This window comes from Jaculus jaculus, chromosome 16 (genome assembly GCF_020740685.1).
Source record: "Jaculus jaculus isolate mJacJac1 chromosome 16, mJacJac1.mat.Y.cur, whole genome shotgun sequence".
Taxonomy (NCBI): domain Eukaryota; kingdom Metazoa; phylum Chordata; class Mammalia; order Rodentia; family Dipodidae; genus Jaculus; species Jaculus jaculus.
This window is the reverse complement of record NC_059117.1, coordinates 22,053,567-22,080,074: the sequence shown is the minus strand read 5'-3', so window position 1 is coordinate 22,080,074 and position 26,508 is coordinate 22,053,567. Positions and strand designations below refer to the sequence as shown.

General features: G+C 38.9%; 1 protein-coding gene across 45 annotated transcripts in view; it reads left to right on the top strand.

Annotated features, from left to right (window-relative positions):
- The window catches only part of Nrcam (neuronal cell adhesion molecule), a 292,253-nt gene that overhangs the window by 211,485 nt on the left and 54,260 nt on the right, over positions 1–26,508 (top strand). For 15 of the 45 annotated variants that reach the window (XM_045135599.1, XM_045135568.1, XM_045135563.1 and 12 more), the window contains exons 5-13: positions 1,088–1,117; positions 4,166–4,271; positions 6,498–6,694; positions 8,266–8,388; positions 12,697–12,867; positions 13,350–13,406; positions 15,259–15,370; positions 18,865–19,049; positions 20,209–20,340. In XM_045135599.1, the coding sequence (XP_044991534.1) occupies positions 1,088–1,117; positions 4,166–4,271; positions 6,498–6,694; positions 8,266–8,388; positions 12,697–12,867; positions 13,350–13,406; positions 15,259–15,370; positions 18,865–19,049; positions 20,209–20,340 (1,113 nt within the window). The remainder of the gene's footprint in view (positions 1–1,087; positions 1,118–4,165; positions 4,272–6,497; positions 6,695–8,265; positions 8,389–12,696; positions 12,868–13,349; positions 13,407–15,258; positions 15,371–18,864; positions 19,050–20,208; positions 20,341–26,508) is intronic. The other 30 variants (XM_045135602.1, XM_045135601.1, XM_045135566.1 and 27 more) reach the window with 5 other exon arrangements.

Genomic DNA, 26,508 nt, shown 5'->3' with positions numbered 1-26,508 from the left:
CCGGTGGGAAGACATTAAGAAGAGATGGGGTTCACTGCACACTTTGTTCACTTCCTGGGCTGTGTTTCTGTGGTCTAAAGTACAATAAAATGCAATATTTTCATTTTAAAATATGTTCAGCCAATGGCCTTAATTTCTATTTAAAAACCTATATTTAGTTAAAATATATATTTTCTCAAGCCCATTGGGACAGGAATGTCTGTGTAGGCCCTTGCTTACTTACCCTGGAAAGAGGTAGAAGCATGTGAGGGAAATGCTTTTGTTCCCTCTTGTGTTAAATGTACCCCCTTGACCTGACTGCTCAAGCTAACCATCAGGGAGAATCAGGCACATAGGGCTAATTCAGTTATCACAGTTAATAGAGAAGATGCAGAACCATGAAGGAAAAAAAGGTCATGGATAACCCCAACACTCCTCCATTAACTTCTGCAAGTCATCATGATAAGCAGTGTCCTAGAACCACTGGAATTGCATGCAGACACGCCCCTATTCCACACACTTTCTCCCATATACCAGCTGTTCCTTGGTATGGTAACCAGCATACCAGAAATATGCCAACAGTCTCAAATGTTCAAGTACTAACTTGGAGAATGACCACTATAGAAAATGTAAAATTTTGAAATCAGTGTTGGATTTGACTTGGAGGGAGAGTTGTAACAATGGCCTATTATTACATATTATTATCATGTATACATAGTGATGTCTGGGATAATAAGATCAGATACTACACAGCATGTGACAACTCAAATTAATTGTAGATTTCAGCTGTTTTTCAAATTGAGCATAATTATCGGTCCAGCACAGTGCGTATGGGATGGAACTAGCCATTCCTATTCCTGGAAGAATCGTTTTTCTGCCTGCAGCACTGCTTTTGTTTGTCCATATGCTTATGTGAGAGACTGCTGTGGGAGCACGATGAATACCGGTTTCTTTCTCTTCCAGCTTCTCAACTGCATCTTCCCCCACATGGGTCTTTGGGTCAAATCAAATAGACAAAAATGCCCCTTTTATTTATAAGGCTCTAACATTCTCATTACTAACATTGGATTTTCTTTAATCTTGTTTGCCCACTCACCTGCTGATATTGATGGGAAAAAAGCAAAACTTCTTGAAGACTGTAAGTGTCTTTCTGTAAATTCCTAGGCAGTGTAAAATGTGGCTATGTCTTTAGTCTTTAAAGTAATACTAAGAATCAAGTGTACAGTTATGTTTTCTGATGTGTGTGTGTCTTTAAACATGTGTGTTTGATGACTGTAGCTGAAAATTGTATTTAAGTATCAAGGTGTGAATAAAGTACCTTAACTGTGTGATTTGTGAAGACTTGGGTATTAATCTTTTATGAATCTGCTGTTCTACTGACATCCATGCTTCATTCACTTCTGATGTAACTCAATGAGAAAATCCACATAATTTTATAGAGAATGATTATTTGGTTTTAGATGTTATTGAAAGCTTTGGTCTTGTAGAGTCTTTTAGGTGAATGCATACTGACACTTCACCCCAGACAACTACTGTATTCCTTCTTTAATGCTTTGGCCCCCAAAATTGGGGAGACTACTGTTCCTAGGTGCTATCAATAGAAAAAAGCAATAAATTAGAATATTGTTTGAAATATCCAAACGGCAAGCAGTTCTACTCACATTGTTTGTTAAGTGGCTTGGTTTAAGTAAATTTCTTCTGCTTCTGACAGCTGGCCAGCATTTATCATCTAGTAAAAAAAAAAAATAGTCCAATTTCAGGCATTTGGAAAATCTTCTTTGATATTGGAGTACAGAGAAAAATAATGTGAAATCGCTTACTGTTGCTTATACTATAAAGCATTTATTAATTGTCACATGACCTAAGCACAGTTCAGAAAGGTACCTCTAGATGGTAATCCCCTAACACATAATAGGGGCATCTAAGCAAGCACATCTGCAGGTACATGAAGAGAAGCTGTCATGTAAAGTCACCAAATTTGCATCTCTGTCATTTCTTCCCCTCCAAAACAAACAACAAAACTAAACAAGGAACTAGACAGAGTCATTCCTAAGAATCCCTCTATCACTGTCTATGTTCAACATTTTGTGCATGTGGAATCCCAAGCTCCCTTGCGTTATCCAAACCCTGTGTTCCCAGAGCCTAACGATTAGTTACTCAAAGATGACACTGGCCCAAGTCAGAGTGATTATGATAATATTAACAAGCACCATCAGATAGTTCCAGTATTGGCATCTACTAAGAATTTTCCACAAATTATGTCATTAAAACCCAGCTACTGTGGGATATAGCAATGAGTTTTAAGCCTCAAGTTTCCTCTGAGAGATTATAGAAGTTAAGAAATCTGCCCAATGTCTCATTGCTAGTAAGAAACTGACAAGGTGTAACTAATGGACCAAATTACTAACTAGCACTGGAAATTGACAGGTTAGAAGAAGGAAGTTTCTGTGTGTATGATGGAGGCTGACAAGAGGAGCTGAGTTAGGTAGGTTAGGTAGGGGATGAGAAGGGGACAGGATATTATTAAAAGGAAGGGAAGTTAATACTGACAAGTATCCAATATGTAATTGATGAACATTAAAGAGTTTAGTTTCTGATCATATTTTAGATGTTGCTTAGATATTTTGTAAGAAATACCAACTGAACTGCAATAGACTAAAGACAAGGCAGAGCCATATGTACAGATTTCTTACAAAAATTTGTGTGTGGGACTGATAAACTTGGCCCTGGTAACACTTAACCTAAACCAAGGCAGACAAGAGCAGGGTGGTTATTGGACTTTGGGGAATGCTTCGTTGGTAGATGGAAGGATGGAAGCATTTTGTAAAAGGAAATAGAGTATGGGTAGAGAGGACAGAGGAAATCCAAATGATTAGAATGTCAAATATACCAGTCAAGGAAGGGAAAGGGGGAATCCATTTGGGGGTCTTAGAGAAAGTTGTCTCATGTAGGGGAAAGCATCCTGAAATAGAGTCATTGTATTGTGCAGATCTAGAAATACCATGCCACCAACTATGTGGCATGTGCCAAGTTTCTCAACCTGCTGGCATTTGAAGTCAGCTAAGTCTTTGTTGTGGGAAACTGGCCTGTCCAATATGAGCAGAGTAGAGTCATCTCTGGCCTCTAGACATGTCAATTCCAACATCACCCCATTTGTGGCCATGAAAATTGTCTCCAAATATGGCCAGATACCTCTGGAATGGTAACACCAAGTTTCTTCTGGTTGCAAATCACCACTCTATGTATACAGCTTCCTCTGGAGTTGTATGTGGCAGTAGCCAAGCAGAAACTCATCAAGAGAGTTGGCCACTCTTCTCTGCTTTGTAAGTTCACAATTGAGCCACTTTGCCACTTGAAGCAACAAAAATGGAGGTTGAAATAAATAATTCCTACAGCCCCTCCCTGTTCTAACCCTGTAATTCTGATGGCACAAGTGGAAAGGCATGATGATCTTAAAGCTACATGCAGAGTACTGAAATCTCCAGAGTGCTTTCCTTAGGATTGTTCTGGGACAAAACCATTTCCCTTACAATATCGTAGAAAAGGATCAGATAACATTTTGCAGAGTGCAGTGTTCTAAAGAGACAAAACAGTGTCTCCTTAGAACAGAGAATTTAACCTCATTGACCTCCCAAGTTCATCTACCTCCTGGCTCTGATAATGCTTGTCAAACCTCCAACTTAACAATGGTTTTAATAGTAGCTTCTCAAGTATATGTGTTTCCAACATATATTAATTTTCCTTAGCACACCTAATGGACTCTAAATCAGTTTCTTCTTCCTAAGACTCAAAATCTACCTTGTAACTTACATTGGAAGACATCATTTGACCCAAAAGGACCAAGAATTTCTCATTGTTACATCAGAAAAAAATGTTTTGATATTAGGATTGTATTGGCAACTATTTTCCCAGACTTTTAATGTGGGAAAATGGACTTTGTCAGTGTGTGTGTGATATTACCAAAAGGACATTATGCCTTGACTTCACAGTCTTAGGTGAGTTTTGGTAGAAATCCTACTGAAGTTTTCTTTCTTTTTTTTTTTTTTTTTTTCTGCCACAATAGAAAATACTAGAAATAACATGGGACAAAGTTAGTCTAAGGCAAGTAAGGAATATATGAAGAAGGGTTGCTATCATGATAGTAAATTATTTATTTCTTTACATTATTCTCCCTTCTACAACTAAGTGGTACAGCCTCCAACCATCACGCAACAGTCTCCAAAAGACTACATTATTGACCCCCGGGAGAATATTGTCATCCAGTGTGAGGCCAAGGGGAAACCTCCTCCAAGGTGAGCGTGCTTTATACTTTTTGATAATACTGACAACAGGCCCAGTGGCAGCTCTGAATAGAATAAGTGGAAATTAGATTAAGATAGCCCATATAGAGCAATTTTCTTTTTAGTTGGATATTTCTCAACATAGTTGACTATCTTACTCTCACTCCTTGGTTTATTTAAACAACTTCCTGACTCATTTGGTTCTTAAAAATGTTGAAGTTAACTTATTTGGTCCTGCATGTAGCTAAAGTATAAGTTCGTTATTTTATCTCTCACAATTTGTCTTTCTTAAAACCCGCATTTATGTATTTTCATATTTATGCTTTTCTGAAAATGCTCAAAATTTATGTGGGGATGTAGAAGGGCCCCTTTAATCCCAATTCTAACACTAATGGCCTGATCACATGGATAATCCATTTTCTCTGAGCTGTGTGTCCTCATATGTTAAAAAGAAAAAGAACAAATAGAATTTGAGATGATGTCCAAGAACTCTCCTATCTCCACAGAGGTCTATGAAATAGCTCTAAATTATTTCTCAAACTTGTCAGGAGCACTCATCCTGCTCTACATAGACCTTGACATGAACACTACATAACCCAATCCTATCAGTACATGATGGGGTTGGAAAACTGATGCCTCATAATGCTAGAATATTTACCCAGGGTCCAACAGTGTTTAATTTATAACCAGTAATATATGAGAGGACTAGAGAGTTTGGTTATTGAATGTAATGATTTAATTATTATTACTACATTGTAACAAATTAATAACTTTACTAATTATTTGATATTATAGCTAGATGCTATAATTCATAAAAAATAAAATGAAAGTTTATAGATATTTTTGGTCCAAGCTTATTACAGATTTTATTAAAGTATCCCCTGATTAAAAAAAAAAATTACTGGCTGTAAATATCTATGGGTGTCAAAACATCTGCCCAAGGTTTGCTCAAAAACAGTATCCTGCCATATTAGTGGAAGCTGTCTCTTACATAAGCACTAATGGGATGTCTTTCTATCGAGCCCCCTACATCTTCATGCTATGTAAGGCCTCCTGTCCTGTAACACTGTATGGCAGGATTCATCCTCTGCTGCATTGGTGATGATTTGGGGCTGTAGGAAAAAGCTGTCCTGTCCATTGTAGGATATTTAGCAGTGCTGGTGCCCTCTGTCCACCAGATACCAGTGGCCTCCACCACCCACAATACTTCTTGCCCTACTTCTGATAATCACTGCTGTAAGGATAAGCAAGGAAACCCAAGTCATCCTATAAAACACTGTGAAGCTTAGAAGTTTAGGCCTCTGTATCATCTTGGAAATCACTGGTGTATGACTGTTTATGAGTACTTGATTACATGAACACTGTGACATTTACAAGAGAGCATATGTTATAACCAACACAGCTGAGGAAAAAAATCTTCATTGGCAATTTGGCATACCTTCTAAAGATTCACAAAAATTATCTCTACAATTAAAAACTCTAGGGCTGGAGAGATGGCTTAGCGGTTAAGCGCTTGCCTATGAAGCCTAAGGACCCCGGTTCAAGGCTCGGTTTCCCAGGTCCCACATTAGCCAGATGCACAAGGGGGCGCACGCGTCTGGAGTTCATTTGCAGTGGCTGGAAGCCCTGGCGCGCCCATTCTCTCTCTCTCCCTCTATCTGTCTTTCTCCCTGTGTCTGTTGCTCTCAAATAAATAAATAAAATATGAACAAAAAATATTTAAACAAAAAAAACTCTAAAATTACAGTTTATATGGAAATTCCATTTTAATAAATAATGTATACCTGTCATCCTCCTCCCAAATATCAGTGTGTATTTTAGTAACATGAAACAGGCCAGTCACTTATAGATAATACTGGTGGAGGCTGTTGTCACATTTCACCCCAGACCACATTTTTATAGACAGGTTATCAACTCTATGAACAATGGAGTTTACAATAAAAATGCTAATAAAGGTCAAAGAGGGTGTCCTAGGGGACCTGTTTCCTATATTTTCTTAGAAAAAATGACAGGCAATTTGTATTAAATTTGAGCTGATTTTAAAGAAATATATGCCTGAAAATATATAACCAGAAGTTTTTTACAAGTCATGGTTCCATGCACCATCTAGAAGGGTTCTAGAAATAACTTTTAGGTTTCACTATTCAATAAAAGGGCAATAGGTCCCTAACTAGGGCCTAGTTAAAAAGTAGGTAATCCTATTTTTCTAGACCACTAACAACTTAATGTGTTGGGCAGCTTTTCCTGGACGCGTAATGGAACTCATTTTGACATAGATAAAGACCCTTTGGTCACCATGAGGCCTGGCTCAGGAACACTCGTAATCAACATCATGAGTGAAGGGAAGGCAGAAACCTATGAAGGCGTCTACCAGTGCACTGCAAGAAATGAACGTGGAGCTGCAATTTCTAACAACATTGTTATCCGGCCATCCAGTGAGTGAGACTTGTCAAGCAAGCATGACTCCCTTAAACTCACCTCTGTCACATCATGCAAATATGACCTCAAGAAAACAGTGATACTACTTCTAACACTCCTACTTTGTTTTCCTTGAAAAATACTGACTTTTGCTTATCTTCCCCTAGCAAATTTCCTCTACCCAATACTTTGCCAGTCCCTGTGTATCCAGGTCCCTCGTGAAAGACAATAGTTAGAAAAGTGTTTCTTACCTAAATTGATCTAATTATTTATTTCTAACATAGCTTATTATGAGGTACAAATAAATTCATATGGTATGAGTAATAAGGTAGTATCTTTTAATATTTGTTACAAAATCTTACTGAAAATATAGTGTCTTCACTACCTTATTATTTTGACTGTTTTTGTGGTGTTCAGTACTAAAATCGATCAACATCTTCAACTGTATTTAAAGAATAGTAACCATCTTCAGTTATGATTATTTTGGAGCTTTTTAAAATTTTTTTTATTTTTTAAATTTTTATTAGCATTTTCCATGATTATAAAAAAATCCCATGGTAATTCCATTCTTCCCCCCACCCACTTTCCCCTTTGAAATTCCATTCTCCATCATATTACCTCCCCATCTCAATCATTGTACTTACATATATACAATATCAACCTATTCAGTACCCTCCTCCCTTCCTTTCTCTTCCCTTTATGTCTCCTTTCTAACTTACTGGCTTCTGCTACTAAGTATTTTCATTCTCACACAGAATCCCTTTAAATTATACATACATACATATATATATATACATATATATATATTTCATAATTTAAAATTTTGAAATTACTCATCAGTCTTTCCATTCATGTAATTAATGACTGCTCATTCTTTTAATTCTTTGATACACATATATGCATAAACAGTTCTCTCCAAAATACTAGTATAGAACATTTTATGACTTTGGAATATCAAATATTTTTCTTATAAATCTTAGAAATAAGAAAAAAATATATAATAATATTACCTAACAAATCTTTTGACACTTACATGGTTTCCATTCTCAGTGAAGAACAGGCTTGGGTCAAAATTACATGTCCTTGGTCTGGAGAGATTGCTCAGTGGTTCAGGCTCTTGCCTGCAAAGCCTAACAATCTGGTTTGATTCTCTAGCACCCACATGAAGCCAGATGCACAAAGTGGCATGTGCATCTGGAGTTTGTTTGTGGCAGCTAGAAGTCCTGGCATGCCCATTCTCTCTGTCGCTCTGCCTCTCTATCTCCAAGCAAATAAATAAATAAAAATAAATTACATGTCCTTCTAATAATATGTTACTGTCAATTCTTAGGCATGGAATCTCAAACTCAATTCATATTATCCAATGCAGTGAATGAGAATTGTCTTTTTTTTTCTTTTATTATCTTTTGTTTTATTTCATACTTTAACACTGTAGTTAAAAATCATTTTCTCATTGCTTAAAATATAAATTCCATGTTACTATGTTCCAAGACAGGTTTGACTTTCTTTGTAGTACTGTGCCCTTTTTAGAATTTTTCCATACAGAAACAACACAGAAGCTCATTTCTCTTTGTTTCCTATTTAACAGGGTCACCACTGTGGACCAAAGAAAAGCTTGAACCAATAACACTTCGAAATGGTCAATCATTAGTGCTTCCCTGTAGACCTCCAATTGGACTACCACCAGCTATAATATTTTGGATGGATAATTGTAAGTGTTACAATGAAAACCTTCTTCAAGAGCCTTACTTGCTGTCGTGTAACACATTGCTTCCTCTTGTGACCCATACAGCGCTCACAAAATGTTTTAGAGATGTTCAGGAAAATAGCTTCTCACTGAAATACACAGCACGCCATTCATTCATTCGCCCACTCCTCTCTACTGAGTGCGGACTCTGTTAAGTAGCAGTGGTGTATATCATGTACTGCTGTAAATCAGCCCAGCAAATGCTCTGCACTGCTGAGCTTGTGTTCTGCACATGAGCAGAAGTGAATGGGGAAGGAAAAGGGGGTGAGCGGAGCAACAGATGCATCTGGAAAATCCATATTCTCAGCAATAAGTGTAATGAAGGAAATGAAAACAATCTTGAGCCCAGTCCAAAGGGAATGAAAGAGCAAACCAGTCACCTAAATATCTGTGTTGACAGGGAGGGAGCACAGGTGCAAGCCCTACAGGGTATCCCTGGGATGTATAAAAGCAGCAACCAAAGTGGCCAAACTGAAAGAGGCAAGGAGGGATGAGAGCAACTTCAGGGAGTCACAGGGGTGCAATGAAAAGGGCTTTGGCCCTTTCTCCAAAGGAGTGAGTTTACCCAAAGTAAAGGCAGTAGTAATAGTACCCCCTCTGCTCATGGGTAGAGAGTATGGAGAGCAAAAAGAAATGGGGAGGAGATGGGGATGTGGCTAAGTGGTAGAGCATTTGCCTAGAATGCACAGGCCCTAACAACACACACACACACACACACACACACACACACACACACACACACGTGTGAGTGAGGCAGAGAGACTGATTAGGGGAGGCAAGGATTGATACTGACCTGAACTTGGGTGGTAGCAATAAAGTATTCCAGACTTGATGTATTTTCTGAGGTAGGGATGGGAGCATGAGGAAAGAAATGATGGATAAGCACAAATAGGGAGGAAAACAAGCTGTTGTGCATCTCTGACCATAGATGTGGTTTACTGGTCCCCTACTAAGTACCAGTTCCTTTACTAAGAACATCATATGGGGCTGTTCCATTAATTTTCACAACCATGTGAGACATATCCAATTATATTTTCTAATTTGCTGATGAGGAAACTGAGGCAAACAGAAATAAATCCATTCATTACACAATTTCAATTTTGTCTTCCCTGTCCTTGTCTTTGATAGCAGTATCTCTTACTCTTACTCTTCTGCCTCCAGAATCCCTCTGCTGTTAGGTAAGCATGTTTCCTTTAGAAGCTTACCTTAGGAACTGAGGGACCAGAGCTCCAGGTGTGACAAGTGTGTAAGACAGGCATGCCCAACGCGAGTCAGAGGCACATGAGCCCAAAGTATGAGCCAGGACTGTAGTCAGCAGTGTATGAGTCCCTAGTGCATAGCTAGCGAAGGGGCTGGGTAAGAGAACTTATAGAATGAGATCCTGGAATGGAGAGCAGAGCCTAGGAACAGAGACCTCTAGAGGCTAGGGAGAGCCTAGGGGAGCAGATTAGGTAGAACACAGGGAGAATGGTATCCCAGGGGCAAGGCACAGAAAGCCTGTCAAGAAAACCATAGAAATTGTCGAATACTGCTGGGAGGCCAGATAACATGAGTGAGGACTTAAAAACAACTGTTGGATTGGCATGAAGATCAATGTGATCTTGACCTGATGTAGAACATTGGGAATGAATTTAAAATATGTATGCAAAACATATTCTATTCTCAGAGGTCTGATTTCCTATGTGAAACAGGCTAAAAACATTACCAAGGGAGAACATTTAGCTAACACTTCATTTTTAACTCATAAAAGTACTCAAAGAAGTATCACAAAGACATAGAAAGAAATATATAAACAAATAAATATGTGAAGATATTCCTTCTCTTATAGTGTAGTTTTATGCATTTTTGAGAATAAGCAGCAAATCTAGAATAAATGAGTGGTATGTGGCTTTGACAATAACACTCTTCAGTTATATCTTTCAAAGTTCAGCCCAGTATTTGGTCATTATTTCTTATTGAAAAATTGTTTCCCATCTGCTTAATAAAGAAATGTATCATTTAGAAACTCCCATACTAATCTGAATACTAATCTGAATATATTTTCTGATTTTCCCACATTGCACAGCTGTGTGTATCATTTTATACATTTTTAATGTGCCAGCATACCTTCAACCTTTCAAATGGAATTGTATCTGGAATGTGAGAAAAGCTAAAATCCAGTTAGCATTCTTGAAATATGCATTATAAGATTATTCATATCTCCATTTCCTAGTATTATACAAAGAAATCAGAAAGCAGACTCACATCAATACAATGAAGTCCCATTGTTTTATATTTAAACCAACAACAACCATCAGTAATACAGAAGAGGGCTGGAGAGATGGTTTAACAGTTAAGGAACTTGCCTGTGAAGTCTAAGGACCCAGGTTCAATTCCCCAGGGCCCACATTAGCCAGATGCACAAGGTGGCACATGCATCTTGAGTTTGTTTGCAGGAGCTAGAGGCCCTGGCACACCCATTCTTTCTCTTTGCATCTGCTTCTCTCTCTCTTTTTGTCTCTCTCCTAAATAAATAAATATATTTTTAAACACAGAAGAAACAAAAGACAATAAAAGTATGCTTGTGTTTAGCTCCTTACATTCATTAAATATGTATACACCCTTTTTGGTTTTGGGACAGTGTCTCCCCATGTAGTCCAGACTTGCCTCAACTTGAAGTTCTCCCCACTCAGCCCAACAAGTAGCTAGGGTTACAGTCATGTACTGCCTTGTCCGGCTCCAATGTGCATTCTTTTTAAAAATGCATTCCTATCTAAGAGGATTAATAGTTTAAGAGTATGAGCCAAAGTCCAGTCTTAGCCCAGAACTTGGTTAACACAGGTAATCAATGATGACTTGTCAGCTCTGACCCCACATTTCCCTGCTTTTCCTTGCCTGCTGCAAGCAGGCTTTTCACTATGATTTTGCATTTTGTGAAATGTTAGGTCAGGCACCTGCCACAGGAAGAGCACATTTGTTTGACTCAAACTGAAGAAATCCTGCTAGAAGACATACCACCTGGCCTGAGGGGGCTGGGATGTATGATTTTCCCCACTTCCTATCACTTAGGCGCTGAACTGTCACAGCTCAGACTGTGAACTGACTCAGGAACTTTGGGATGTATTTTAGCTGGCCAACTATAACTTCACACACAGATCAGTGAACCCCACCTGCCTCTATCCCTCATCCACAATGGAAATCTCTTCATGCCTATGGCTAGACAGTCCCTTAAATGGTCCTTAAAGGAAGTAATCAGTCATGCTAACACTGGAATACATGTCTTTCCATGTATCTGAAGGAACCCCTAGAAAGGGTGAGGCACTGTTCCCATCAGAGCTCTAGCAGTGGACAAAGTAGATGAAGGAGTCTGCCCTCCTGTGGCTTAAATTCTAGTGCAAGGAGACAGGCAATATGCCATAAATATGACAAGCAAAAGATGTACTGCATCATAAGAAGATAAGTCATTCAGAAAGAAAACAAGCAGATCAAATGAGAGCAACTGAACTTGGCTTCTAGGGAGCAGGTCATAGCATTGAAAAATGACATCATCACACCCCACCATTAATTACGATTTCCTGCTTGACTCTTCCATGAGGTGGTGAATTCACACAAGGCTGGGCTCTGGGGTGCCAGGCTCCTTGGTCAGGGCCTGGTTTGTATGTAGATGTAATTCACATTAACATCATGGCAAACTTCCTTAAAGTGTTTTCTAAGTGTAATTAGAGACTAATTCAGATATTAGGAAATATGTGAACCTCTTTTGGAACTTTGTAAAATTCTTTGTTTTATTTTTATTTATTTGTTTGAGAGAGAGAGAGAGAGAGAGAGAGAGAGAGAGTGAAATAGGCAAGGAAAGAGAGAGAGAGAATGGGCGCACCAGGGCCTGCAGCCACTGCAAATGAACTTCAGAAGCATGCATCCCCTTGTGCATTGGGCTTACATGGGTCCTGGGGAGTCGAACCTGGGTCCTTTGGTTTTGCAGGCAAGTGCCTTAACTATTAAGCCATCTGTCCAGCCCGACTTTGTAAAATTCTCAATGAGATATTTCACTGTATACCTTTAATCTCACCTGTGCCTCCACCCCCAAGAAATTAGGATTGGGCAGGTATAGTGGTGTGTGTTTGCATCTTTAAGAAACAGTTGTTTCTTTTCCTCAATGAGCTATAAAGAAGTACATATGTATACATATTCAAGTGAGGGGCACACAGTTATTAATAGATATGTTTGTCTTGCTGAGTTTGGGAATGGCCACTTAACAATGGAATGATCTAAGATCTGTCTGTCTTTCTCCAGCCTTTCAAAGACTTCCACAAAGTGAGAGGGTTTCCCAAGGTCTGAATGGCGACCTTTATTTCTCCAATGTTCTCCCAGAGGACACCCGGGAAGACTATATCTGCTATGCCAGGTTTAATCACACTCAAACCATACAACAGAAGCAACCTATTTCCGTGAAGGTGATTTCAGGTAAGAGTTCAGGTTCCTGGATTACTTAATTGATGTTGATACACATGTGCCAAATTATTCACCATTAAATACAGTACTGACTCTGAAGTAAACAGGTTTAGTGACCAGGAGAATGCTAGTGTGAGATGACTATAGTGTTGGATTATGTGTGAGAAAGAACACACGTACCCTATACTGTATTTTACATTTTCTCTGTGATTGCCATTCTGGTTTCCATGGCAACCCTCTGAATTGTGTGTGGTGTTTTCAGCATTGGCATGTGCTATGCTCCACAGTGCCTTTTATTGGCAGTCCTGCTGCTTAAGGAATAGGGTCACTATTACTGGTTGGGGGTGGCTGAGTGAATAGATGTGTTAGTCATGTATGATGCCAAGTTCTGTGTGTACCCGGGAGGGATGGCTCTTAGCGTTTTTGTTGGCCAGTGGTTTCTGACCCTTCTCCCCTACTTTTGCACCCTCTTCATAATATTCTGTTTATTTCAGTGGATGAATTGAATGACACTATAGCTGCTAATTTGAGTGACACTGAGTTTTATGGTGGTGAGTTACGGTGATTGTAACTGATATTCTCTCCTTCATTGTAGACTGTAGTTCACTAACTTCACCTCCATGGCTATTTAACCTTATTTCTATATGGAATTTCTAGTTGTGTGTTTAATACCACTGTGTAAATGTGCTTTTCTTATGAAATTTAGCTATAAACTTTGAAGCACGTCACTAAAACATTTTCCATGATGTATGTATAATAATGAAATTTGTTTTTAACTGTTTTCATGTAAAGAACCATTTCACATGATTTAGAAAAAAATCTTCCATGTGTTCAGAATTGTATTTCCATTTTTTTGTCTTATTAATGAGCTTTTCTCATAACCTAGGCAAGAACTGACTGGCATATTAACCTCTTTGAATACTGTCTCGTCAGAGCCTTTAGCAACTAACATTGTGTGGATTTCATAATCAATCATTGCATCACTCTTCATCTTTCATTTAGTGAAAATAGCAACAGCATTTCTCTTAGGGTTTTTTTTGTTGTTGTTGTTGTTGTTGTTTTTCGAGGTTTGAAATTCAGCCAATGTCTTCACTGGAAGTAAGCTTTAAAAACAAATAAGCCATTTAGCTTCATTCTTTGAAGTTAAAGCAAATTTGATTTCCTTAAAAGAAAAGTGTCTCTCAAGTAGCGAATGTCAATGAAAATAATGGGCTCCGGATATGGAGTCTTCTTAATTATGTATAAGGCAGAATATCTTCTATATTCATTTTTCATCCCTGATATATGAACATTACAGAATGTCACAAGGCACAAGTTCTGCCTTTACATCTTTTATTTTAATATAGTTCCATAAAATGTGGGACTATCATCACCAATGTGACTTTAGAAAACTAAGCACCCCTTACACAAATCTCTAAATTCTAAAAATTTAAAACTGTGACTTATTTTTTTCTTCTGAGAAATGAGTGACTTATCTCTACCTTTTCATTTGTTTTATCATAAGTATCAAATAGATGTATGATTAAAAACAGTGAATACCTACAGAATCTTGGGGTTTTTTTTATTTCTACTTCAATTTTTTGGAGTTGCTTTCAGAAGATAAGGCTGTAGTTTTTAGAAAAGTCCATATAAAAGAAGGTGGCCTATATGAACATTCCTAAGATCTACGACTTGGACCATCATTTATTTTGTCAGCGAGACAATTAATTTCCATTTGTTTAACTCACCTATTATCCCTCTTTATTTGTTTGTTTGTTTTTTCTAGTGCTTGGGACCAAACCATAGCCTTGTGCATGCTAAGCAGAGGTCCTACTACTGGGTCATTATGGTCCAAGACCCTCTGCCATTGTTCTTAATTTATGGCATGCTGTTTGCCAGACTTCTACCAATAATTCTTTACTTTTGTTTTATTTTTACATACATCTTGCCATTGGTAAATTTTGAGATACCAGATGAATTGGCTATAATATTATATTTAGTCTAAATCAAAATATCTTTTCCACATCTTTCTGAAAAAAAATCTAATGTCTTTGCAAAGACAATCAGTTAATTTTTTTCTTTGAGCTGAATACTAATCCTTAGTGGATGCTTAGCTTGATAAGCTGATTCCCCCTCTATGTTGATATGTTGAAAACTTACTAGCCTGCATAAAATTCATAAAAAAATCCAAATAAGAGAATCCAAATAAGAGACATATATAAAAGGAAAACATTCTCACCATTAGACCTTATGCGACAATTTTTTGCCACTTCTGTAAGGCAGAGAGTATGTATACATAGCTTAGAAAATTTCATTATCAGTGGTTTTGAAATGGGATTAGAATTTTAGACAGTTTTTTGGCAGTGATAATATTTCTAGAAATATATTCATAATGTTAATGCACACTAATTTTCTTGTTTGCAGCTAAGTCAAGTAAAGAGAGGCCACCAACATTACTAACTCCAGAAGGCAATGCAAGTCACAAAGAGGAGCTAAGAGGAAATGTGCTGTCACTAGAGTGCATTGCAGAAGGCCTGTGAGTTAAGACTTTCTGTCCTGGTGTGCACAGTTCTTATCAAAATACAAAAGACTGACAGAGGCAATCATAGCTTCATAGAAGGAGCCATTGTTTCATATTATTAATTCCATCAAAATAAGAAGCAGTTATTATCCCTGAAGTAGACTGCAACTAATGTTATTGTTAAAATATTTCACTTTCGGGCTGGAGAGATGGCTTAGCGGTTAAGCGCTTGCCTTTGAAGCCTAAGGACCCCAGTTCGAGGCTCGATTCCCCAGGACCCATGTTAGCCAGATGCACAAGGGGGTGCACGCGTCTGGAATTTGTTTGCAGTGGCTGGAAGCCCTGGTGTGCCCATTCTTTCTCTCTCCCCTCCCCCCCCGCCTCTTTCTCTCTCTGTTGCTCTCAAATAAATAAATAATAAAAATGAAATAAAATATACCATGGGGTATTGTAAACAATCATGGAAGTTGTTAATAAAATTTATTATATATATATATATATGTATATATATATATATATTTTTTTTTTTTCACTCTTACCCATTCTCTAACAACAGAAGCATACAAGGCATCTTCCATCCTGGCCTCAGAACTGGCACATGGTCCTGCCTTTGCTTCCTGTTGGCAGGTCAAAAGTCTGCCATAATTCTTTGAACTGCACACCTCAGAGCTGACATGCCTTTAACAGGTTTTACCCAGATACAAGCGCAACTGTTAGGTTGGGTCTACATTATAAGCCAATTTCTACATTGTTTTTGTTGCACATAAAAGTGCTGTGGTACTAGCACATCTGCAGCCTTGGGTGGAATCCCAGCAGACCTATGCTGTTCCTGATCTGGCCTCTGAATGATAACAAATTCTTTCCTTTATCCAGGAATAATTTTAGGAAGCACATGGAGGCCTCTGCTGGCCAAGTCAGGAAATCTCACTACACATGACAGTTTCTTAGATTGAGAACTAACAAAACTTCCTTTACATATATATGTGCCCCAAATCCATCTTTCCCACCAGAAATTTTTCAAACTTCCCATTTTTACCAAGTTATTTAATATTATATATTAATTTTATATATTATTTAATATTATATTATTTAGTATTATTGAGAAGTACATCCTCACATTTTAGTCACTTTTCTTTCCACATATATGTTTTCTTTTTCCAAATTGATTGGAACCAAAAGTATTTTAGATTTCATATTTTTGTGGCTTTTTGAATATCAAGATAGACTTTGCCAGTAAAGCCCAACTTGACTTTAGAAATGTTTCATGCTTTTAGAGCATTTCATGTTTTCAGATTAGGAATGTTCAATCTGTTATATAAAATATAGCTGTGAGTAGGAAATTTCAAAAATTTTTTAAAACTTTGGAATGTCAGACTTCCGGTCAAGATGGCGACCGCCTAGCTGCACTACAAACAACAAGGGAAAAAAAAGATAGATGCAGATCCTAAGAAGAGAGCTGCCCCAACATACCTCAAAAGGGGCCCAACTGAAACTAAGGACAACTGGCGAAATAAGCAAGGGTGATGTTTTCCTGTGAACTGGATACCAGCACAAAGGGGAAGGAGACCAACGCAGAGAAAAATCAACTCCTACCAAATCAGAGAGCCAAAGCCTCAGAGGCCCCCAACACCTCAGCACTGAAGCAGACCAAAAATGAACCCAACATGGCTCAGGGAAATCTTGCGGAAGAGGGGGCGGAAAGAATGTCAGAGTTACATGTTGGGTCATGACTTGCAGAGACATTTATCATACTAATAACTGGGGGCTAACTCCACAATGCATGACCCATTTTCATTAACAAGGAGGGTCTAATGGGAGGGGGTAGATCACAGATGAGCCTAAATAATGGTACCAAACTGCCTGTATTTACTGAAAAGAAAACTAATAAATTAAATTAAAAAAAAAAAAAAACTTTGGAATGTTGAGAAAGATTTAGTCTCTACCACTTATAAACCAGGAAGAATTAGACTTGTAGCACCAAAATATTCCTAGTTCTTAAAGATGGCTCAATACAATGGCTGCTTTCCAAAACAAATTGATGGCTGTGTGAGCTACAGAGTATGAATTATGCTTCCATCCACAGCCCCCTCTCACCTCAGATCATCTCAAACACAAACCAGTCTAACTATAAGGAAACATCATGTATGGTCCAATTCCACACAAATGCAGTTCTTCAGGTTTTCAAAAATTATTCCATTTGTAATGCCTTATATAGTCACAGCATGTTGTAATTTTAGAAACTATGTTATCAAGTTTAAATACTCAGTTATTCTTGTTAATCCAGACAAGCCAAACCAAAACCAATGTTACAAACTGTCATTTAATCCCTCTTGCATTTCTAATGACAAATAGTGAAACATCCTGTGGGTCTGGATCAGCCTTTCTTCCCATTATCTTCCCAACTCACAGTTAAGTGTTTAGTGTTTACTTAATGTTGGTGTTGAACAGATTTTTCATCTTACATGCATGGAAACCTCTAAAGTCTTTGGATCAAGACAAGTCTTCTTCTCCCTATTAAGTTACGTAGGGACACAAAAACCCATGGAATTCAGTACTGGAAGGTCACAGTGCAGTTTAAGGACAGAGCTGCAATTTTGAGGAAGATCTAACTCCAAACAGTAGTCTGGCTTTTCAACAAGCCAACTGTCTGAATTTTCCTTGTTTAATAAATAAGAAACATAGTTGAATGGGAAGTGATATGGCATAATATTTCACCCTATCCTTATCCATTGAAATAATAATATTTTAAAGTAGTACTAATGATGAAGTGAAGGAAAGAATGCAGATTATAACTTTACTTAATCACATCATATAAAATAGAGAAGTCCATCAGTGGGATACAGAAGTGTGTATAAAAGTCCATGGGCACAGAGATGTATGTGAGCTCTTTCACTGTACATTTTTAAGTCTAGCAGCTGATTAAAATTTATGACTCAACATGACTAATTTAATAGCAATTTTTTATTAGCATAATAAAGATCTCCAGAAATGCCTCACTGACCAGAATTTTGAAGAAAGCATTGGGTCCCTTCAGTAAAGTAACCCATGCTAGCAATACTACAGCACTTACAGTGTGGGCTAGAGAGATGGCTTAGCAGGTAAGGTGCTTGTCTGCAAAGCCAAAGGATCCATGTTCGACTCTCCAGGTCCCATGTAAGCTGGATACAAGGTGGCACAAGTGTGCAAGGTTGCACATGTGCACTAGGTAGCACATGCATCTGGAGTTTGATTACAATGGCTTGAGGCACTGGCACACCAATTCCCTCTCTTTCTCTTTCTCTCTCCCACTCTCACATCATTTTTTTAAGGCCAGTCTGTTGGACTTGCCTCAAAAAAAGTATGTGATAAATTAGTATAGTTTGAACATTATTTATAAAAATGTGATACTAACTCAGATAGTTATAAATTTGTCGTTACATAAAGAATCTGTTATAAACACATGAAAATTCAGCCCCAAAGCACTCATACATCAATTTGTTTATAACATCATTATTTATTTATTCTTTCAGACCTACTCCAATTATTTACTGGATAAAAGAAGATGGAACACTTCCCATAAACCGGACACTTTATCGGAACTTTAAGAAAACCTTGCAGATCACTCATGTTTCAGAAGCAGACTCTGGTAATTACCAATGCATAGCAAAAAATGCATTAGGAGCTGTCCATCATACCATTTCTGTCACAGTTAAAGGTATGTGGTTATCTAAAATGTATTTTTCTTGCTTTTATGAAATGCTTAAAAAATCTTCAATATGTTCTTCTGTAATAAGTATAAATTTATATCAACATTCGTGACACCTTGAATCTTTTTGCATTGCTGCTGAGAACACATCCAAACCAGTTTAAAAAGCCACTCCTTCAAATCTTCCTCACAAAAGACCTGCAACTGACAAATTAAAAGGGATTATGAAAATAGAAAATCCTATTGTAGTCCCACAGTGTTAAACTACTGCAAGTAAGATCCACCAAGAAATGCCAAAATTAGTGGGTGAAACTTTAGGAAAAGGCAGAAGATTGGCATAGCTTCAAGGTCATAATGTCTCCCCAAAAATTAGTCACTGGGGAAGTTTTATTGTATATCTACTTATGCTTTAATACTCCTTCCTCTTGGAAGATGGTGGTAACTTTCTCCCTTGAAAGTGAGCTGCCCTAGCAACTCTGTTAATTAACAGAGTATGGGATGCAGGAGAGTAGTAACTTTGCAGCAGGAACATCTGTCAGACACCACCTCAACCAAGTGATGAAATTGAACGTCACTAGTAAGTCACTATGATCCTGTGTCCTCCCTGGAGTGGAGCAATCACAACTCTAAGATTCTTCTTATGACCACAAATGTCAAGTTCATCATTAGAAAATATCAAACAAACTCACGTAATGCATTCTACCAAAACTGACTAATAGTCTCCAAATATGTCACGAAAGATAAGGCAAGACAGAGAGAATGCTTGGTGAAGGAGGTTTGACCAGGTGCTGCAGTGTGTTATCCAGGACAGGAGAGTATTCATTTCTTGTTTTGACAGTGGTAGTTTGGTATCATAAAATGATGATATTAGAGGGGCCTGAGTGAAAGAGTATGGGAACATGTTTGCTACTTTTCAAAAAATGAAAGATTATTGTTTCCTGCTTTTATAATTATATGTAGTCTACAGGGCTCAAAATTTAAATTCACATGCCTCTTTATTCTTTTGAAAATCTAGAGAATTTTTATTTCATTTCATTTTCACTGTAAAATTAAAGACTCATAAAATACTATTATAAGAGTATCTACTATTATAAGAGTTGAGTATATGTTCTTCCTCCAATTGTTATTTGAGTTGGGTATTTTGTCTATTTCTCTTCCTTCACTAAAGCTGCTCCATACTGGATCACGGCTCCTCAGAATCTTGTGCTGTCCCCAGGAGAGGACGGGACCCTGATCTGCAGAGCTAATGGCAACCCCAAGCCCACAATTGGCTGGTTAACAAATGGAGTCCCAATAGAAAGTAAGTTTCCTTAGCTCCCTCCAGATATTTTCAAACTGTATCTACAGCTCAACAGTGACTTCATGGTGATGAAAAGGTTCAGGTACGAAGTGCATGTGAGGTAGCGAGGTAATCAGATATACCAAATTGCCCATTTTGATAGTTTGTGACAAATTTATGATAATAAAATAATGGTATATGTATTGATTGGGACTTAGAAGTCTGTCTTCTTTTTAAACTCAGCTTATAATAAGAATGAAAGGGTCAGATAAAAACACCAACAAAATGTTCAGATTACCTTCTTTTTAGAAACATCATTGAAACTGGACAAAGCAGACCAGGCCTGTGTCAGTGAGTATGACAAGAGGAAAAAGCACAGCTGTCCTTTGTTGAAGAACTTTCAATCCTGGCCAGCTGTCCCCAAGTTCTTCGACCCTCAAGTTCACGGTCCATGTTATCTAAAGAGCACGTCCCTTAGCCCTGACCTGATGCAGAATACTCAGTCGTGTCGGATACTGCTGTGATCACCTTGCAGGGACGCTTGGTGTACTGCCTGTGCTTGTCGTCCTCAGCCACAGTTCTAGTCCGTTCCCAGCTCCTCGCTGGCCAGCTTCCCCATCCCACAACAGCCTCTCAAATTGTGACCACAGGCCTTTCCATGAATTCTGTAACTCACAGTAAAGACTCATTTTATAACACTTGATTAGAAGCTTGGGAAATTAGAAGAGGACTATCTCAGATGAAAAAAAAATCTAAAAATGAAGTCAGAATTGCACCTCACTGTTCCTGGGCTTCTAAGCCATGGCCAGGAAGAGAGCCTACCAGGTAGCCTCTTCCTTCACCCACCCTCCCTGAGCTCCTCCCAACAGGAGGTCCTTGAACATTCATACCCCCCCCCAAAGGTTAGTCTTTCCCTTAGATCCAGAGAGAAAGACAAAGTCAATATCTGCTCCTAAATCAGCCATGAGCTTAACTCCTATGATCATGATCAGATAAAAAAGATCTTTGCTCACAGTCAAGGCCACTTTCACACTTATTCACACAACCAACTGGCTCCTGCTTGTCTCCAACTCAGTTTCAACATAACCAAAAAATCCATGGTCCCGACTTTCCTGAAACTGCTCCTTCCCTGAGGTGGATCCAAAACTGGCCCTCAGATTTAATATTGGAGAAGTCCTTGTTTCTCATCAGAAGGCATGACAACTACAGCTTTAGACTGAATAATCATACCCTGTTCCATGAGTACTTGTTGAAATATTTTTTGGAGCTTACTTGTATCACAAAGCATAATAGTTATCACATACTTTGAAGTAGACAATCTGTGTTTACTATAAAAGGAAATATGGTCCTGGAAAAAAAAAAAAGATTCTAACAAGGCCAGAAAATGGATATTCCTGCTCCCAATTTCCTAGGTCAGGACAAGCTGCAGATATTATTTTGTGCTCATATATCAAGAAGCTGTTGTCACCCTCAGGGGATCATGTGTGACAACTAAGAGAAAAGGTAAAAGAAAGCCCAGCACTACAAGAAGTTTGGTGATACAGTTATGATTTTCTTAGGAATACATTTGAAGAGGGAGCATGCTCAGTACCTTTGCACTATGTGGGGTTTTTTGTTTGTTTGTTTGTTTTTGGCTCAGAAATTAGCCGGGCGTGGTGGCACACGCATTTAATCCCAGCACTCGGGAGGCAGAGGTAGGAGGATCACCGAGAGTTCGAGGCCAGCCTGAGACTACATAGTGAATTACAGGTCAGCCTGAGCCAGAGTGAGACCCTACCTCAAAAAACCAAAAAAAAAAAAAAAAAGGAAAGAAAGAAAGAAAGAAATTACTTGTGATTTGTGGAAGGTCAAGTGTTAGACTCAGCAAAAACACAGAAGTTGGGGTGGGGATGGACTTCTGTCTAGCCATTCAGAGGGACAACAAGAGGACTAGGGCATGTCGGAGAGATAAACCCTGCAGCGTGGTAGTGGGTACGCAATCCTAAACAGGGGAAATTGAGACAGATATAGGAAGTTAAATAACGAGACTGATCATTTCTCTTCATCTGTCTATCATCCTCCCAAATTGGCTGTCTTAATCTGTTCCTGCTGCTATAACAAAGTAGCTCGGGCTGGGTTCTTTTTCATGAACGACAAAAATTTTATTGCTAACATTTCTGGAAGCTGGCAAGTCAAGAGGAAGGTGCCCAGAGAATTGGCTCCTGGAGCTATTCCTCCTAGAGCCACCTTCCATGTACTCGCATGGTGGGCGAGCAGACCATCTCCCTCAAGTTCCAAACATTGTTTGGAAGAGAGTGCTATCCTCGTCAATCACTTGTCAAAGGACTTAACTCTCCCTTAAGACTGCTTCCTTGGGGGTTGAGTTTCAACATATGAGTTTGCTGAGACACAAATATTTAGACCATAGCTGCATCAGCATAGATGGCACCTTTGAGGAAATCTTGTACTCTACTTGCATTAAGAGCTTTGAAATGACATCCACATACACTGTTCTTTAAGATGAAATGTTGGGGAGGGGAGTCAATCAAAAAAGGCCTGCTTTAGGGAGAAAGGAAGATAAATTAGGCTCTTCTGCTGTAACCCCAAAAGAATAGAAAGAGGGCAAAATGTCTCCAATCATATTCCAAATTTGTTTGTTTATTCTATCCCCAAAGTATCCCTAAAATTCCCTTAAAACAGAAAGAAAAGGCTATGGAGATGTAAATTCTAAAGCTTCTACAAATCCACAGGTACTCTGACCTTTGGTGTGTATGCCTCAGAGCAGTCCCTCAGGTGGGCAGGCAAGAGAGAAACACTCCCCCATAGGCAAAAAAGAAAAGAGAAGAGAAGAAGAAAGGGGAAAGGGAAGGAAGGAAGAAGAGAAAAAAGGAAGAAAGGAGTGAAAAAGGAAGGAAGAAAGGAAAGGAAAAGGAAGGAAAGAGAGGGAGGAAGGGAAGGAAGGAGAGAAAAAGGAAGGAAGAAGGGGAGGGAAGGGAGGAAGGGAAGGAAGGAAGGAAAAGCAAGGATCCTGGCCACAAGGCTGCCCTGTGGTGCTGGGAGCAGCTGCTGTTCATCTCTGCCAAAGTAATAGAAAGCTTCCGTGAAGCTGGCCTAGCTAGAAGTACAGGGATTGCTGTGTGGACATCTCATAGCTGAAAGGTGACCCTGCATGGCTCCCTTGCTGTGCCCCACCCATGGTTCATGGACAGCTTTTGCTGAGTGGCACTTGAGTGGAACACTATCTTAAATGGCTAACTACATTGAAGCAGGCCTCCTCCAATCCAAAATAAATAATACTGAGTGAAGAAGTAAACTGAAACAAAACAAAACAAAAAGTCAGTTTCAGGAGGCTTATGCTGCTCTCCTTTCCACTCTGTTTAGTAGTTAACCCATGAACTTAGAAAGGCCTAAATAGAAATATCTTTGAAATTTGGGGACCATTCCAGAAACGGGACTGGTGCTCTTCTATAGTTTGCTGAGTTGTATACCGTAAAAGCAGCCAACAGTGCTATGCCACAGAGGATAGCAGAGAAGCACAAAGAGGCAAATGTAGGATCAAGATCAAGGTCTGCCGCAGTGCACAGTGGTGCTGGATGAGCAGGAGAGGGGATTGTTCACCTTCATTGGTGCCTAGCAGGGGCTCCAGAAGCTGGCCAGAGCCCAAGCTGGCTTGTTGGCAATACCATCTACCCAAGAGAATGCAGAAAGTGTGGGTGGACCAGCTGCTGTGGCGAGGAGTCCAGGAACAGCTGTGCCTCGTGCAGTGGCAGTGTTGTCACCAAGTGCCTGAGGTGTGTCCCCTGTGTTACCCAGGAGGGGGGACATAGTCAGGAGCTCATACTGCCAGACACACATCCTACTGCTCCGGATGGGTAGGTGATTGCCAAGGACACTGGCAGCCTCCTCGTCTTTTCAAGCTCTGGTTATGAGTGCAAAAGGAGAAGCAGGGTTGGGGTGAGGGAGGGCTCAGGCTGGAGTTCTGCTGGAAAAAACATGATGTGGATTTTTGGCCATGCACATCTACTATTTTACAAAACTTGAAGGGTTAAATTCAAAAACTTCTGGGCTGCTATTTCAATGGCTTCTAAATCTGCGTCTCACCCAGTCAGCAAAGTTACTTAAAACTTTCCTTGACACAAGTAGACAAGCATATCAAATGTGGAATTTACCCCCAAAACATTCAGAATGGATTCTTAAACAATTACAGAATTCAGAAACAGAGCTAGAAGAGCTGGTGCTGAAGAGGTGACTTTACAGTGTGATCTACAGCATCTGAGACGACAGCGTGAGGGTAGAATTTGGGCTATGGCGAACAACTTGCTACCATCATTATACTCTCTCCCCAGGAAGTGACCCTTGGGACTTCAAAGTCACCCTTGGATGAATATTCCTACATCCTTCCTTCTCTCATTTGTCTTTCCACTGGAGTGCCTGCACTATCTTAGTGAGAAGTCCCCAGCCCAAGGCCCTAGACACCGTGATCCCTGTCTATCCAGGGAGGTAGTGGAAAATCTCTCAACGCTTGTAAATCTTTAACCATCCCCCATATGAGCTGTGTTAGAACTCAGTGTCTCCTGCAGGAACACATAAGTTCACACCATTTGTGTGTTAAAAGGCTTTGTTTCAGATGTAAGGAAGAAAAAAAAAATGTATGAGGAAGGTCAGAACTCTTACTACTACCACACATCTTACTCACATTGAAGGGAGAGAAGGAAAGTCAGTAATTCATGAAAACTTCTAGAAGCATAGAAGCCTAGTCTAGACTATTCCCATGAGCTCATCCAGGCATCTGCCTTCTTCCTTTACTCAAAAGTAAAGAGTTGTATTAGCCTCTGTGAGGGGATAAAATAAGTAAATGGAATGGTAAAACTTTTTATATTCCAGGTAATATTTATAAAGTCCACCAAAACAGAAAATCTGCACATCAGTTTCATTTAAACAAACCATTAAGTGCTTCTCTCTATATTTTTTCATATCTAAACTACATATATCATATAATACTATCTGATTTACCTATTTCATAAAGTTCTTTTTTCTATATTTCAAGTAGTTATACAATAGGAAAAAAATTTAAATATTGATAGCATTATAGGAAAGCATTTCTTGTAGCATTCTCATTATCTAGATACTGGCAATATTTATAAACATCAAGTGAGTTAGATATTTTTAAAAAATGTTTTCTGAAGGCTGTCACACCAAGTCTGGATCTCACCCTTGGGGCTTTGGGTTGTAAGTAGGGATTAATTCTATGCTCTTAAATCTTTCTCCAGTGTTCATTTACAGTAAATGCAGTCAGTTGATCCCAGAATTAATTATTATTCCTTCAGATCATTTGAGTTTGCAAGCTGGCAAGTTATTCCCACCCAGTAGCCAGCACACAGGGTCCAAAGATTTACCATGGCTCCACACTAGTGATTTCATTCTGTGTCCAGCTACCCACAGAGCTACCATATGCTGCTACGGCAGTTCTTGGGTTTGTTTACTTCTTTGTAATAAGTGCTTAATAAAAATGTAGCCCAGACCTCCATGGAGAAAAATCTGCTTATCCTTACCCATTACCCATACCTGCAATACAAGTTTGTTTTAATCCCAAGTATCTTGCTGAAAGTAAGTTTCTGAGCAATGCTCCATTTAGCAATGAGCCAGATAAGTCAGATGACTTTCAGGTCAAGACTACCTTCCCAGAGAGTTGATACTGAAGGAAAGTGCAACTCAGAGCTAAAGGAATGCTTTATGTTCATACCTGGTAAGTCTCTACTTGAGGAAATTGTTCTCCTGGCATTTCACTTGAGTTCTACCTTCCGTAATCATAGCAGAGAGACGTTTATTGTATTACTGTGGCACAACACATGCACAACATAAAACCTACTATCTTAGGGCTGGGAACAAAGCTGAGGTTCAGTGCTGGGTCTAGCATGTGGAAGGCTCTGGATTCAATCCCCAGTACCCAAAAATACTACCTTAACAACTTTGAAATGTACAATAGAGGAGTACAAATTTTTTCATCTTATAAAAATTGGAACTTTTTATCATTAACTATCACATGGTTTTGTGATTGTTAAGAGGTCCATGTATCCTCAAAGAATGCAAGAAGCTCTCCTACAATCTGCTACCCGGGCAGAGCGATCTGGCCCAGCACTGTGTCCCACTGCCTGGCATATCTTCAGAGGCTGAGTCAGGGTGGGCATATGGTTGACACCAAGAGTCCAA